This window comes from Pristis pectinata, chromosome 12, assembly GCF_009764475.1.
Source record: "Pristis pectinata isolate sPriPec2 chromosome 12, sPriPec2.1.pri, whole genome shotgun sequence".
Taxonomy (NCBI): Eukaryota; Metazoa; Chordata; class Chondrichthyes; order Rhinopristiformes; family Pristidae; genus Pristis; species Pristis pectinata.
Genome location: NC_067416.1, coordinates 30,026,262 through 30,041,974, shown reverse-complemented (window position 1 = coordinate 30,041,974; position 15,713 = coordinate 30,026,262). Strand labels below are relative to the sequence as shown.

General features: G+C 37.3%; 1 protein-coding gene across 1 annotated transcript in view; it reads right to left on the bottom strand.

Moving 5' to 3' along the window:
• LOC127576748 (RNA/RNP complex-1-interacting phosphatase-like) overlaps positions 1-13,623 on the bottom strand; it is a 46,858-nt gene extending 33,235 nt beyond the window's left edge. The window contains exons 1-2 of the mRNA XM_052027462.1: positions 13,510-13,623; positions 13,258-13,311 (exon numbers count right to left, since the gene is read on the bottom strand). Coding sequence (XP_051883422.1) covers positions 13,258-13,286 — 29 coding nt within the window. The 5' untranslated portion in view covers positions 13,287-13,311; positions 13,510-13,623. The remainder of the gene's footprint in view (positions 1-13,257; positions 13,312-13,509) is intronic.
• Between the last annotated feature and the right edge of the window lie 2,090 nt (positions 13,624-15,713).

Here is a 15,713-nt window from a genome sequence, read left to right as displayed (position 1 = left end):
CAAACCACAATTTTTATTTTATTTATAAGAAAGAATGTCTAGAAGTGGGCAGCACAGTGATGCAGCAGGTAGTGCAATTGCCACATCGCTCCACAACCCTTAGAGCTGTGTGACAGTAATGGTGTCCTTTTAATAAAAGTACTTTACCCAGACTTCTGCTTCTGTAAAAATTGGTTAAATGGTTAATCCAATGTAAACAGTATTAGCTCTAGTCTAATGCTTAAAGGTTTTTCCTTAACTATTTGATAATTAAGGATCAAATTATCTTGGCAATTCAGTTAGTGTTGTGCAATACATTTAATCCTATTTGCAATAAATCCTTTTCTTAAAAAAATCTATTTTTTGTACATATAATACCCAACTTCTTCAAAGTTAATTTGACTGGAAACTTAAATCTAAAACAGGATCTAACTGGTATCCATTTTTTTTTCCAGTGTGCCCCTCCCCCCCAAGTAATAGAGGACTGAAAAAAACCTTATGAAATGTAAACCTGTGTCAACAAATGGGATTTTAGGTACCATCTCCAATTTATTCATTTTGACAATCAATGCTATTCATACTTTGAGTATAGAAGGGCATCAGCTGATGAAAATGACCATTCTATGGAAACTTTGGTCCTTGTCACCAATTCTGCTCAACCAAACCAATACCTTGATGTTTTGATCTCCATTTAAACAGTACCATTTTACCCTGATATGTCATTCATCTCTGCTTCCTTAAATCCACAGAAAACACAAATGGTGGACAAATGATTCAGTTTAGCCACTGCCTTACCTGGCTGAACTGCAGATTATCAGACCCTGCTCTCATTTGCAGAAACTTCACTGTTCCAGTTCACTGGAATGCAAATACTGTCTTATGTTTAAAAGTGCAAACTGTTACTTGTAACCCTTCTTCTGTCATCCCAATACTTTAAAGACCCTTTGTCACCAAGATGGAAAGTATCCAATCAACTACCTCTGCTGCTTCCTTCCTTGTCCTTGACTGCCGCTCAAGAACAAAACTCAGCTTTATACAAAACTTCACATTATTTCCTCCAGACAAAACTGCTGCCTTTAAAATGATTTTGCTAAACTGCTAACTTCCCAACTTGCCTTCCTGATCCCATTGACATCGTTAATGGTTATTTTCTCTCAAATTATTGTTCTTCCCCTTTCAGATGTCATTCGCTCCTCCATGGTTGAATTTGCAAACTGCCATTGAACTTCTCTCTGCAAAATCCTTGTGCCTCCCATCCTCATCTCCAACTTTTCCAGAATTCATTCGAATCACGTTTTCTTATAACATATAAGATGGCCACATAGTCCATGAAGACTGTGCTGACTTCAGGGCAATCCCATTTCCCCGTAACCTATTCTGTCTCTCCTGTCCATCAACTTCACCCATATTCTCCTACCACCACCTAAACCAGGGGCAATTAACCTAACCAGATTTCTCTCATCTGGGATGAAACCAAAACACCCAGGGGAACACACATGCTGTCAGAAGGAGAACATACAAGCTTCAAACTAAGGGCAGAGGTCAGAATCTAACCTGGGACACTGGAGACTGGAACTGTGCAACAGCAGCACTACCACTACACCACTGTTCCTCCAATCAAGCTCTCGTACAAGAACAGCTCCTAAAGTAATCCATGATATCCTAGGCTGTGACAGGGTAATATCCCTCATCTCCCAACCTAACCCACTTGCAGTTTTTCATTTAAACAATTACACTATCCTTTAATACCTCAAAAATCAATTAGCTGGATCCACGCTTACAAGTTTCCACTCATAACCTAACATAGTGCACAAAGAACTTAGAAAATCTCTTCCTGCAAAATAGAATCCATTCTGCTACTCTCCCCCCCCCAGCCACCTTTCATTTCTCATCTAAATGTTGCCCACAAGATTGAAAGAAGTGTGTATTTCCAGACATAGTCAGCCATACCTAACACCACAATTTATCTTCAAATGGTCAAACTTAACATCCACATTCGGTAGAGGATGAGCAGAATACTGAAAAAAAAATTGGGAAGATAAAGGCCACTGCTTTCAGCTTCCGTAACAAACCGTTTCCTAGCCATCAATTCCACCCCTCTCCTGGGGACTATTTAAAACTGACTTCAGATTGTTTGCAAACTTGGTATATAAACTTCAGACTATCATTTGACTCAATTCAAATGATATTTAGTTCAGGATCCATCGTTATCACCATTAGGGCTTTCCTTTTACTACACAAAGTATCAAAACAACTTTGGCTCCTGATTAAGCAGCAATCCAAGATGTAAAATTCCCATCCTTTTTTTAAAAAAATTCATAGCTTGGTCTTCTCCCTCCACTGGAATCCAGTAAGATACTTTGTTTCTTCATTTCTAGCTCCCAATTTAGTCTATTAACACTATAATTTTCTTTCATTAAGAACATGTTTGTCCAGTTAATATTTGAACATTCTCCACTATCTGATGCGTGTGTCAAGGAGTTCCACAATAACCACCCACACAGATAGGATGAGTCAACTTCATGTCAAGCCCAAGTTGAAGTTGATATTTCCCTATCATTATATCCAAAGGGACCAAATTTGTGGAATGAAAAGTAAACCACTAGAGTTAACCCTTGCATAAACCAGAAAGGTTTATAAAGGAAATAAGGGATTTAATCACATCTTTGCAGGTTGTGCTCCTTGCAAACATTGCCACTGTTTTCAAGCTTCAACCATCGTCTAAGTTTTTGCCTACAGACATAAAGTGCTCTGAAAAGCTTAAGTTTAGTTATACTAAGTCTGACATTTTTGCCAGAATTATTGCTTAGTTTTACAGGGCTGGCTTGTTTACCAAGTGGCTGAGCTGCCTTCTCCTGAAAAACACTGGTAGTTCCACTAGCAATTGCTCACCACTCCTCAGCAAATTTGGGATTTCTGCATATGCATGCATTTGAAGTCCTGAATTTCAGAACCATTGTTCATTGATCTCAAATACTTAAGTTCAACAAGGGAGCCCAAAGTTTGCAGAATTACCCAGCACTTGGGTTGATAAATCTGCATCAAAGTCTCCAATGATTTCAATGCAGAGGAATGTCTATGAAGGACAAGAAACAGAATTCAATCTAAAAATCGAAGCGAGGTGAAGGTATTTTTAAGAAAATGGCAGCTGTTCTTTAATACCTCCAATATGCTTCCAAATGTCAATGTTCAGTGTTTTGCGCTTTGTCAGTCAACTAATCCACAGTTCAGCTCAAGTTTCCCCACTGTCCCCCACCCGCCCAAAAGTTGTCAGAGTTGTACAGCACGAAAACAGATCCTTCAGCCCACCACGCCCATTGCACCCATCAATAATCTCATTTATCTGCAATAGGTTCAGAGCCTTGTATACCTCAGGTGATTAAATACTTGTCTTGATGGTTCTTCAATGTTGTGTGAGTATCTGCCTCCACCACCACGGTTCAGATATTAAGACTGCACATGGCTTCATCGATGAAGCTCTAGCGAGGAAGTAGGCACTGGGAGATCTATTAAATGGGGCTTCGTGGATAAGCAATCACAAGTGGCTCACTGCTGGCAAGAAATTCAGGGCCACTTTGGATATTGTGTACTGTAATTTCCTAACAATATTTTAAAATGTTTTGTGTTTCAAATTTATACTTGTGTACCCTCCAGCATTTAGCATTCTGCATGTGGATTGCAAGTTAAAAATTGCTGTTTTGTTTGAATTCTTTAATGTGACCAGTTGATCGACCAACTTGATAGTTTCAGGCATCAGAAAATAGGTTGCTCTTGCTACAAGTTACTTCATCTTCATGTGCAACTCTTGATGTCAGAGCAAGTAAAATTTGCCACTAAATTCTGAACAAATGCTTCCTTCTTCATTGAAGTAGAAAATCACTGATATAGAATGTAGTTTTGACTGCATCCTGAAAAGCAATATTCATTTTGACAAGTTTTACCATTTTTGTCCAATACTCAAGACGACTAAAATTGTACTTTCTCCTATTTGCAAATTTAAGTTGTCTGCAAAGCTCCTCCCTTTGTTTAAAAAAAAATCAAGTTCTGCGAAGTACACCAAAAATTGGCAACTGCCCTTTTATTCCCTTAGCATACTGTTGCTCACCATTTAGCAATTTAAGCTTAATAAGAGTTGAACACAATAAACGAATTGAGGAAAAGAATTTACCAATCCACAAAATAGTTGAATTCTTCTAGACATCAACATATCTTTAATAATAATTTCTCAAAAATTTTCTTTGCTTTTTGTTTGCCAAAGTATGTGAAATTAAATCGATATTCTTGGATTAAAATTTACTTTCATATGTGGCTGAAATTTTCTTCCCATCTCATCCAAGAATGCCACTGAACCTGGTCGTTTCTTAAATTCCAAGGTTTTAGCTTCACTCCCCTTAATAGAAGTTCTTTCTGGTTGTTTGATAGCTGATTGGTATTACATTCTCTTGATAGTGGTTCCAGGTTTGCCATGATGATTTGAATCCAGATGCCCCTGTTCACCTACAAAAAGTTTTATTTTGCAGGTATTGCCTTTTGAACCAGAAAAGCCAAAATATTATTCAAGGTAAGACAGATTAGCCCTCGGATCTTCTCAATAATGGCCCAGCACTTGAACTTTTCCCCCGATTTCCTGGCAACCAGAACAGAGATGCTACTTGAGCTGCAATCTGATCACCAATGCAATTTTGAACAGTAAGATTCTGTGTGACCATTATCAAAAATCCCTCAAACATCTTTGTGTGGGCTATGATTTTAACAAAAGTGATAGAATGAACTGTTCTGCTTCACTATCTAAGTCTACTTTTATTCAATGCTCAAAGGCAAGAACCACAGTTTGAAAATGACTGCATTGGATTTTATGGTTTACATATCAGACTAAATTTCAGTTGGCTTGTGATGGAATAAGTGCAATTATGGAACTGAAAATTCACATTCCTTTTTCCTCCAATGGTTGTAGTAGATTTTTAGCTTGAAGTCACATACTGTGTCTTAAATCAAACAGCAGGCAATATCACTACCAGCATACTTCGAGATATACAAGGTCCTGAAGACGCATGACTGTGGATGTGGAGAGGATACTTTGCTGTGAAGAATCCAGAGCTAAGGGTCATAGTTTAAAAATAAGTTCGAACATTTAAGAAAGGCAAGGTGAAATTTTCTCTTTGAAACTCTTCCTCACAGGAGAAGAAGCAGAATCTCTAAATATCTTTAAGAGATACGTGGATAGATTCTTGTGAATTAAGAGGAGAAAGGTTACTGGAGTTAAGAAAAAATGTAGAGGCAAGGTTACAATCAAATCAGTCATGATCTACTGAATGGCAAAGCAGGATCAAAGGGCAGGATAGCCTATGCCTGCTATTAGTTTGTAAGTACATTCATGTCTCCTTGACTTGTTTTATTAAGATCCAGTTAGACATTTTATGTTTGAGATTCAAAATGACCCATTTATTGGCATTATTTTCATCTGAGGAAATAAGAACTCATTGTGTGCAATGCTTTCCAAGGAGGCAAATTAATTTATTACACTAAAATTCAGGACAATATACTTAAAGTAACTTGCCTTGCAAATCTGTCATTGACATCAAAATAAAACAATTCTATTTGCATACATCTTCCAGCAGAACAAGGAAGTGGCACCGACCCAAAGTCAGTGCAAGGTTAAAAAAAGTCGTAGATCTTTTCCAGGTTCTCCTTCTTTCCATTGACCTTGGCAGAGATCCTGTGCCTGGAAAAGATTCTCCTGGTATAAAATCCTTCTGTAAAAGGCCAAAATACATACTATGTAAAGATGAAAATTTGACACGATGGTAGCAAAGGTTCCTGAAGCTCTACTGTTGCTGTTTGAAAGTTTCAAAGTATAATCTACTTGATGCCTAATTGAAATTTTACCCCCCAAAATTTAAAGGTTAACATAACATCCAATCAGACAGCTAGAATGTACTTATAGCTGGTTTGCTCTCCTCCATTGCAGACTACAGCAATAAATTCAACTCCTTGAACAGCATCACATTATCTTCAAAGCCATAGCCTTCAATGAATCAGTCTACAATTTTTTTTTTAAAATCAACATAGTACAACAAGGATGTCTGGCACAAACTTATCCTTCAAATCCAATTGAGGATTTTTTTCTTACTTCAGATTTTCCAAGATAAATATTTGAAACACATGCAGTCATAAATTTACAAGGCAAGTGGTAACCACGTGAGCACCTCATTTGTTTTTTTTTCCAGGGATTGGGACGTATTATTGCTTCATGCTTAGATACAATTAACCTCTAATATCACAGTTCAGTCCACAAGCTTGACTGAGCTTCCAGACACCTATAACTTTAATTCTCTGTTCCACTCATATGTTCAGCCTACTTTGCTCCAACAATGCCCAAGGCAAGCCTGAGGAACAGCACCTCATCTTCTGGCTGGGCACAATGAAGCCCTCAGGACATAATATTAAATTTAACAATTTCAGCTAACAACAACTCTTCATGTTCTCCTCCACTCCACCCCCCCAACGCACTACTACCATCCCCCTCAGTTTCTTTCCACATAGGAGACTGTATCTTTGTTTCAATATTCCCCCCCCCCCCCCGTTATTTTTTTTAAGTTACGGATAATTAGGCATCTTGGGTCTACACACTATCACAGACATCTCTGTTCTCACACACAAACTTAAAACATACTCATTTTTTCCCCCAGTTTTCCAGTTCTGGGGAAGGGTCCTTGATCTGGAAAGTCAAATGTTTCTCTCCCCACACATGCTGCTTAACTGGTTGAGTGCATGCAGCATTTTTTTTTTGCTTTTTGGTAGATTCAAGCAGGGTGAACCAAGATCCTAAACCATGACTAACTGCAAGTGAAAAATTCTGTTGAAAAAGCCTTCAAATTTGTCAAGGAACATTAGGTCAGAGGATTGGCACATATTCTAAAAAGAAAATTTGCATTTGTTTAAACAAGCAATTACAGAAAATAAATGTTAGTTCTTAGAAATAATAAGGAATATTGAACTGTCAGAGACATTAAATATTTCCTATTTGTGTTTACTGGAAGACCATTTACAGGAAATTGTGGATATCCAAAGGAGTAATGAGTGAGGAATTTAAAATATCAGAAAAATTAATGAGACTAAAACCTTGCAAATCCAACAGCTTTGACATGGCAGCTGCCCACCACTGACTGATTTATTAAGATCTTCAAAAATTCTCCAAATTCTATGACAGTCAGGCATCAGTACTCAGATTTCAGCTACCCAAGCATGTCTAGGTTTGTCTGCAATACAAAGATGGTAGAGCTGCAAGAGCACAAAGAGGCTATAATCAACCTATATTAGTTTATTATTATCCAGTGTAGTAATCCATTGTAACTAGAAGAATGGATAAAATGATATTTTCCATAAAGGTAAGAGACTACTAAATGTTGATATTCAGATGTTGGGGGGGGGGGAAGAAAAGAGGGAGAAATCCTTCCTCTCAAGCCAAAGAACATTAGCAATCTGGTACCCTAAATCAAGACAACAGGTGGCATGCAAGCCTCTACTGATAAGCATTTGAAACTAAAAAGCAAGTAAATTTTGGTGCCATTCAAGAGGACTTTGGCAAGATGTATGTCTTGGGAATGACTGTCGTGGTATGTTGGACGTTGCTGATGAGAAAATAGTAGAAGGTGATACAGAGTTTGCCCAAGAAAAATTGAAGGCACTAACAGTCTGAAAATTACTTCCTCTAAATATATATCTGTCCCAAACAAATCTGACATCATTACTCAATGTGGCAATCTTCATCATTAAACAAATTTGATTCTTGTATCTGGTCTTCAGATAGTTTTGGCTTTTGTAGCTGTAAGCTGCACGAATATCAATAATAATGGGTCAGATCATGCTTGATGATCCACTGACCAAGCAAGTCCTTCAGTGGCCACAATAACCTTTTATGGCCATGGGGTTTCCAATCAAGGCCTTGGCCCTACAGCTACTTGCTGTTGCTGATAAAAAGGTCTGCTTCACCACTTCCAAATGTCTGTTAATCAGGACATTTAAACTGAAATTGATTTAAATGTTAAACTGCCATTAAAAACAAAAACACAGTGAAATGATAAAATAAATCACTTAGCTATACTTACCTTAATCCGCGCCCCCCCCACCCCCCGAAAAAAAAGGGTCAGAAACCCTCTTTGGATCAACTGTATCATGTTAGATACGGCAGATTTAGCCACTCAGTTTTATGCCAGCCAAATACGGAGTACATCCAACTCCTCAGCTAAGTTACAGAATGTCCCTGGATTCCAGCACATTGCACACTTCCACGATACAGTGTGCAGGCACTGAAATCCAGAAAATATAAACTCCAGGCAGCCAATGTTTTCCATAGATATGCTGACTAGCTGCCAGAACAAAGCAGCTCAACATTTCACTTTAGGCTCAATTCAAATTGTTTGAGAATTGATAACTTAAAGCAGTATTACCTGAAGAGTGTAGTGATTGATTTTTTTTTTACAAAACCTAACCTTAATATGAGAAGTGTTAAGATCAATCTGTTCTGTTTCATGAGATTATCAACAGCTAGCTACTTAGGTAATGCAAATCCAGAAATAAGAACACAGTTAAATTCTTAATTAAGATTGTAACCTGTTGATCTCGCAGAATTAATGACAATTATATTTGGATATGAGAAGTACTTTTATTACTGCAATGCAAGCAATATTCCAAATTGAAGAGATCTGGGAACTTTTGCTCTGCTTTAAATCATTTTTCTCCCCTCCCCCATTCACCTTTTCCAAAGGTCACAAATGAAAATTTCTTGTATAATTTTAAACAACGTTCTTCTTGATACATTTAATTTGGACTTCACTGGCTACAGGGAGCAAAAATGCCAGCTTTTTAAAGCTTGCTTAAATTCAAATTTGACTTGATACAAGAGCACACTGATGCAGATGGAACCAGGCAACTCAAAAGTTAATCATTTTATTGTTTAGGATAGCGATTTTGTACATCAGTAAGTGTTCCTTTGCATGTGATCAATTTCCAATTGGGATCAAGCAAAGCATAAATGGGTACCAGATGATATACATTCCAAGTTTACTAAAAAAAAATTAGGCACCAAAGCTCAAATGTAATACTTCACATCCTGAGAAAACTACACACTTTTTATTTTGTGCACAAATAAATTCGACAAAATCAAATATGAAGAATCAAATTAACAGCTGGAAGAGCCAGTGGAAGAACTTGAACTCAAGTTATTTTAATGGATGTCCTTATTCTACAAGATAGTTGTAAATAATACATATTGAAAGGACTTGCATGTCCATTTCATGCTATTTCAAAGTGCTTCAAAATCGAAGTGGTTTTTTTTTTAAGTATAGTGATTGCTGTAATGAATAAGATGCACAAATTTGCACACGGGCAATAATTTGATTAAACAGGATGTAGCTGTGGAAAATCTAATGTGTCTCAGTAACATTGAATCTCACTCACACAATCTACTCAAGATTCCAAATTCCAAACAAGTCTAAAATGTGCGGCATGAGCCAACTGAATCCAATGATGCTTACTATTACATGCAGGTAACAGTACTGCTCAACATCAAGATCTAATTAAAATTGCTTCTGTATAAGAATGCATTCAGACATAGAACAACCACACTTCTGAGCACCAACTTTTATTGATTCAAAAGCATATGCCTGGATGCCCAAGCACATTTACAGCAATTATTAAAACAATGCTAACAATGTTAGCAAAGTTTTATCAGAAAAGCTTTCTGAAAACTATAAAAACCAAGTCTAAAATTGCTGTATAATAGTCTATTCCCCTTTCTTACGCCTTTTGTTAACTTTTTGAATAAACACCTGCAGTATTTGGAACTAAAATAGAAGATATATTTTGTAAGGACAGAATTGGAATACCAAATTCATCAGTTGAAGTTCATCTGTTGTGGAAAGGTGGTTTGGACCTCTGTGCCCACAAGAACCTGCCTTTGGAAAGAGACAACTATCCAAAGATACTAACCTACAATTAGAGATCAGCAGGAAGTGAGTACTTAAATAGGACAAATGTGCCTGTACAACAGTGATACATTTCAAAGCCATATGAAAAACAATTCTCTCGTGGAGATCATGTTATCCTATTCCAATGTTATACAACGTAACAATAAATGTGATATTCATAGCAAAGAAACATCATTGCTCATTGTTTAGTCCAACAACTTCAGATTGGAATGCACTGGCAGCTTAAAACTCAGCTCAGCAGCATCCAGCACGAAGTTTTTTCCATTTGCAATAAATGCTATACAGTTTATTACTCAGAACAAAAATGTTGAATTTGCTGCAATCAAAATGCAATCTATTTTAAAAAAAAGCAAAACTAGGAGTCACCAATTTCAAATCTAAGTGTATTAAAGGAACTACACACTAATTCTGCACTGTATACCATCAAGTTTACATTGTTTTATGAGTATTATAAATAGCAACAATGTTGTCATGAATGCAAGAAAAACACTAATGCTTGTACTAATAAACCTGGAACATGTAATTCTGGTGTTGAGTGCTTTTGGCTGTCAGGCAAATTTCAGAACTTATTCATTTGACAATTATATCCAGAGATCCAAAGCTGTGCAAAGTCCAATGAGTCTTCCAACCAAACTATTTTCATATATATATATAAAATTTTCATTATATGCACAATAATTCCAATGGAAGCAGTGGATCACATGGCTATCACACTGACAAAAAAAAAATCAGAGGATAAAAATTTTAAACTAGCCCCCTTGTCACATTCAGAAAATCAAGTTATCTTTAGAATACCTAATGTCAGTATTTTAAGATGGGTCACAGACAATATCAAGATCTGTATTCTTGTTGGTATTAATGAATTTCCATGCAAGTTCTGGATACTTTGTTGCTTTCACTGGGAATAATTTACAAAAGCACATTAAGGGGAAAGCTCAGCCTCATTTATTTGTAATTTCCAAGTCAATTTTAGGAGTTCAGTGACCTCCATTGGGTCATTTGGCATTATTCTGGTTGAATAATGGTTGAGTGACGATATTTATTTTTAAATATTGTTTTGTGAAACTATTTACAGACAAAATATACCTCAATCTAATTCTTTGGCATAGATAGTTCAGCCTACCTGACAGGTTGCAGCACTCATTCAACTTATCTGGCTTGAAATCATGCGATATGTTTGTTTTCCTAAACTTCCACCCCGCACTTAATTGCAGGAGGTCAAAGAGCATTTCTCATCCGTAATTAAAGCTGATGAAAGTTGTGATGTGCCAAAATAGCAAATGTGACAGTATATACAAGCAGTCTGCATTGCTTTTTGCATATCAGAGATGCATTTTCAATAATCAAGAACTGGAAAGACTGAATCTTTGGTTATGTTATTCAGTACTGAGGCATAATGATTCATGTTCAGGAGTTAATGACAGCAACTCAGAATTTCAGATTATAGCTTATCGAAAACGTGAAATTTTGAAGATCTCTATTTTGGATATGACCAAACATCAAGGCTTCTTTTCACTGATTTCTACATTCACGTCCATGCTAAGTTGTTTCACTCATGTGCAAGCGTGCTACATGACTATCAGATTTTAAAGATACAGAGCCAGTATATTTAGAGGAATTGATAAAGTTACTAAATGTTCTGCCAATCAGATTTGGGATAAAAAAAATCTTCAACGAACAATTCACATTATGAAAGATTTCTTTTGTAAAAGAAAGCTTTGAAATAAAACTGCATTATGAAAAAAATTTCAATGGCATAAAACCACAGCACCGACTACTGAACCAAGAGCAAATTTGGTGAGTGAATCCGATGTTCATTGGGCACGTAAACCCAATCTTTTGCTAATCAGAGAGTGCAAAAACACCTCTCGAACAACTCTTTTAGATCAACTTATTTCTATTATTAATTATTAGCCTGATTAATCCTGTGTATGTTTTTATTCTCACAAGTTTATGTGCAAATAACACTGGCCTGTATGTGGAAGTAAATTTTCACTTTGAAATTGAAAACAGAATAGGCGGTCTGTGTATTTTCCAGTAAAGATTTCAGCATAACAAGAGATTAATAGCTAGGGCATATGACAATGAATTGAGAATAAATCCTGGTAATTAAAGCTTTTATTTTGTACCCATGATATTTAAGGAAATGGCGAACCTTCAGCATTGTTTGTGCTGTCATAACAGCATAAGCAAGCATCACATAAGACGCAGGAGTAGATGGTTTTACAGCTCATTCCCATCCAGAGCCTATCACACCAAAAACGTTCTGGGCTGATCTAATTTTTTTTGGTTTCAGTTCCATGTTCTTGTACAAATTTCCTCAATCCCCCATTTCCCCATGTAGTCTATAACCCTCAATTTCCTTGCACTATTACTGTTCAATTCATAGTAATTGATTTATTACTATTTAGAATTTTTTCCCTACTTTCAAAAGGTATTTCCTAGTCTTCAATATTCATCAGTATTTAGTATACATGTTTTTTTTATGAAGACTGTCATTGACTACAGGCTCTAGATAATCAGTTATTGACACTCCTAGATATAACTTGTCAAATCAATAGAATGCAAATCCAATTCTGCCATCACTGTCCCAGGACATAATACAATGGACAGCAAGATAGAGACAAAGACTGATGTTTTAATTGCATCATTTCTTAGTTCTTAAGCCTTTGAGATTTATTGATTCTAAACTACACCATAATCTAATCTTAAGTTTTATCTCACCTAGGTGGGCATAGAAAAAACAAAACTCCTGAAAAAAGAAAGTTGCATCAGGAATTTTTTAAAATATCATGTTTTGCAGATGAGTCTGACCTACCACGGCTTGCATGTTAATTTATTTGATAGCTCATTTAGGCGTCATTTCCCCCCTGATGATACAAGAATTAAATCTTAACATGTGCAAGATCTAGAACTTGTTACATTCAACATTTCTTGTAGAGCCAGAGTCCCTATATTTGTGCTACTTCTTGACACCTGAAGGTTTCTAGGCATCATGTAAGGATCAGCAGTCCACTCTTCTGCGCACAGAACGTACAAACCACGAATGCACACACACACGTAAATATACCACCTTGTACGATTTTATCCTCCAAAAACGTGAAACTCGCAAGCGTGATACTTACAGTTGTGAAGGGATTGTTTACTTACCAAAAGATGTACTAAAGCGCTGCTTAACATGGCTGCGGATTCTCTCCTACTTACCCGTTGGCCGACATTTTAGATATTGACTCACCTAATATTTAGTCCTGTAACTAAATCCGTCTAAAATCAGTCTGATCATACTTACCCATCGGGAACCGTATTCTTCTTCACCATGGCTTATAGGAGCCGATGGAAGTCACTGCAGCAAATAGAAAAATCGCGCTGTTAACGTTTTAACTTCGATTTGATTCAGTCAACAGGCACCACAGACCAGGCCTCGATCCTTTCATACTAAAATCATCTGCGTGACTGCGCTTAACCTCCAAAGTTCAAAAGTAGGATTTTTATGCAGCAATTTAGTATCTTTTAATTAGCGGAAGTATGATAGAAAACCTACCCCAGCTTTTTAATAGAATGTTTGAAGTAATAAACAACTATTCGTCCTGATCTATTCCCTACAACCAACACCCCAGCATAGAAATTTCCAGAACATAGTAGCGCGCATGCACACGATGACGCTATAAAATCAACCATTGGCTTTAAATAAACGCGCAGACTCAGTAAATTAAGTCGAGGGGGTTGGATTGTTGTTGTAATAGGCAACGTCTACACGATGCAAAACAAAATACTAAATTGCTTGCTTCACATATGCCAAATCACAAAAAAGTGGCCGGTTATCTTAGAAAGATAAGAACACAAAAAAAAACTTTCAATAAAGGCTTATGGCCAAGCTTCAAGGCAAATGAGGAAATTAAATAATGGGTAACTTTCTCTAAAGACAATGGAAGTAATACGGATTCAAACAAACAAAATGTTTTTAGTGGCACTCTAGTTTGTGTCTGTTTCTTTAGTATATTACATTTATTGTTTGATGTTAAGATTAATGGGGTTGGTATTACCTGAAGAAGTTACGTTGTGGTTAATTTAGGTTCCGTTCTGAGAATCGACGACTATAATAAAGATTCGTTTCATTGATATTCTAATCCAAACGAGTTTATTGAAGCAAAAAACTGCAGATGCATGAAATACAAAATAAAAACAGATACTGATAAAAGCACTTAGATCAAGCAGCATCTTTGGGCAGATAAACAGATTTGATGTTTCAGATAAAGGACACTTCATTGGAATTGAAAAGTGAGAACACAAATATGTTTTGAGTTATAGAGGGAATTTGACAAACTGCAGACCAAAGCAATTATTTTACATATTGGCAGTTAGTGACAGAAGAAGGAAAAAAGAAATAGATTGATACAGAAAGGTACCGCCACATCTGGAGAAAGAACAAAAAAAGGGACAGTTACCTGAAATTGTTAAATTCAATATTAAGTTCAAAGGGCTGCAACATGCCCAGAAGGAAGATGCAGTGCTGTTCCTAAAGCTTGCATTGGCATTGTTGAGTAATGCAGGAGGATGAAAGAAGAAAGTACATAATGATAGTGGGACAGAGAATTGACAGGCAACTGGAAGTTCAGAGTAACCCTTGTGGACTGAACAGAGGTACTCTGCAAAATGGTCATGCAATCTGTGTTTGGTTTCTCCAATGTAGAGGAGACCACATGAATGCAATGCATGAGATGAAAGAAGTACAAGTGAGTCACTGTCTCACCTGGAATGCTTTGGGTCCCTGGAGGATGGGCAATGTAAGTGGTATGTGTTGTTTTTCCATCATTTGCATGGGAAAATGCTATCAGAAGGAGTTGAAGGTGGAAGAGTGGACCAGGGAGTTACAGGGGGAATGGTCCCCTCAGAATGTTGAAAGGCAAGAGGGGCAGAAGATCAGGTGACAGAAGTCCCATTGAATGTGGAGGCTGGCAGGGTAGAAGGTAAATGCAAGGGGAGCCTGGACTTTATTCTGGCTGGGAGCAGTGGGCTAGTGGGCAGGAGGGCAGAAAGTAGAGGAGAAATGGTTGAGAGCCCTACCAAGTATGGTCAAGGGAAAAGAAGGCCATCTTAAAGGTACTGGTGTTGATAGTCTCTTTATCAAAGAGATATGATGAAGACAGAGAAAACTGAGTTAAGCCAGGCAAAAGAGAGAGTGATGTAAGGGGACGTTGGACCTCTGTTCAGGAAAGAAGCACTCAGACCATTTTAATGTGGGATGTGGGTGCAGGGGGAAATGGACATTCATAGTAAACATGAGCCAGTTGGGACCATGAACATGAAAAATGTTGAACTAGCAGAGGTCATGAGAGGTGCACGGATGTAGGCCAGAAGGGACAGGACATATTAAGAAAGAAAAGAGTAAAATTAGGAAGAAATATGATCTGTGGCCCAAGAGCAGGGTGAAACAATAGATCTACCAGGACAATCCTACTTGTGGATTGGAGGAAGGAGGAATGAGGCTTTGTGGGGTTGGGTGACCATGAGGCTGGAAGCTGTACAGAGAATATCTGAGGAAATCAGATCCATGACTGTCTGGGAGATATGGCCTGATGTTCATTGCAGAGGGAGAAGGCTCAGAGTCATATTAGAATTTTCTCCCTTCACTTTCCTCTGATCCCATCTCTTCCCCCCAATCCCACCCTTTGCTGTGTTTTCATTATCACTTCTGATTCCGCCCCCCCGCTTCTGATTCTGAACAATCAGTTCTCAGCAGCAGCC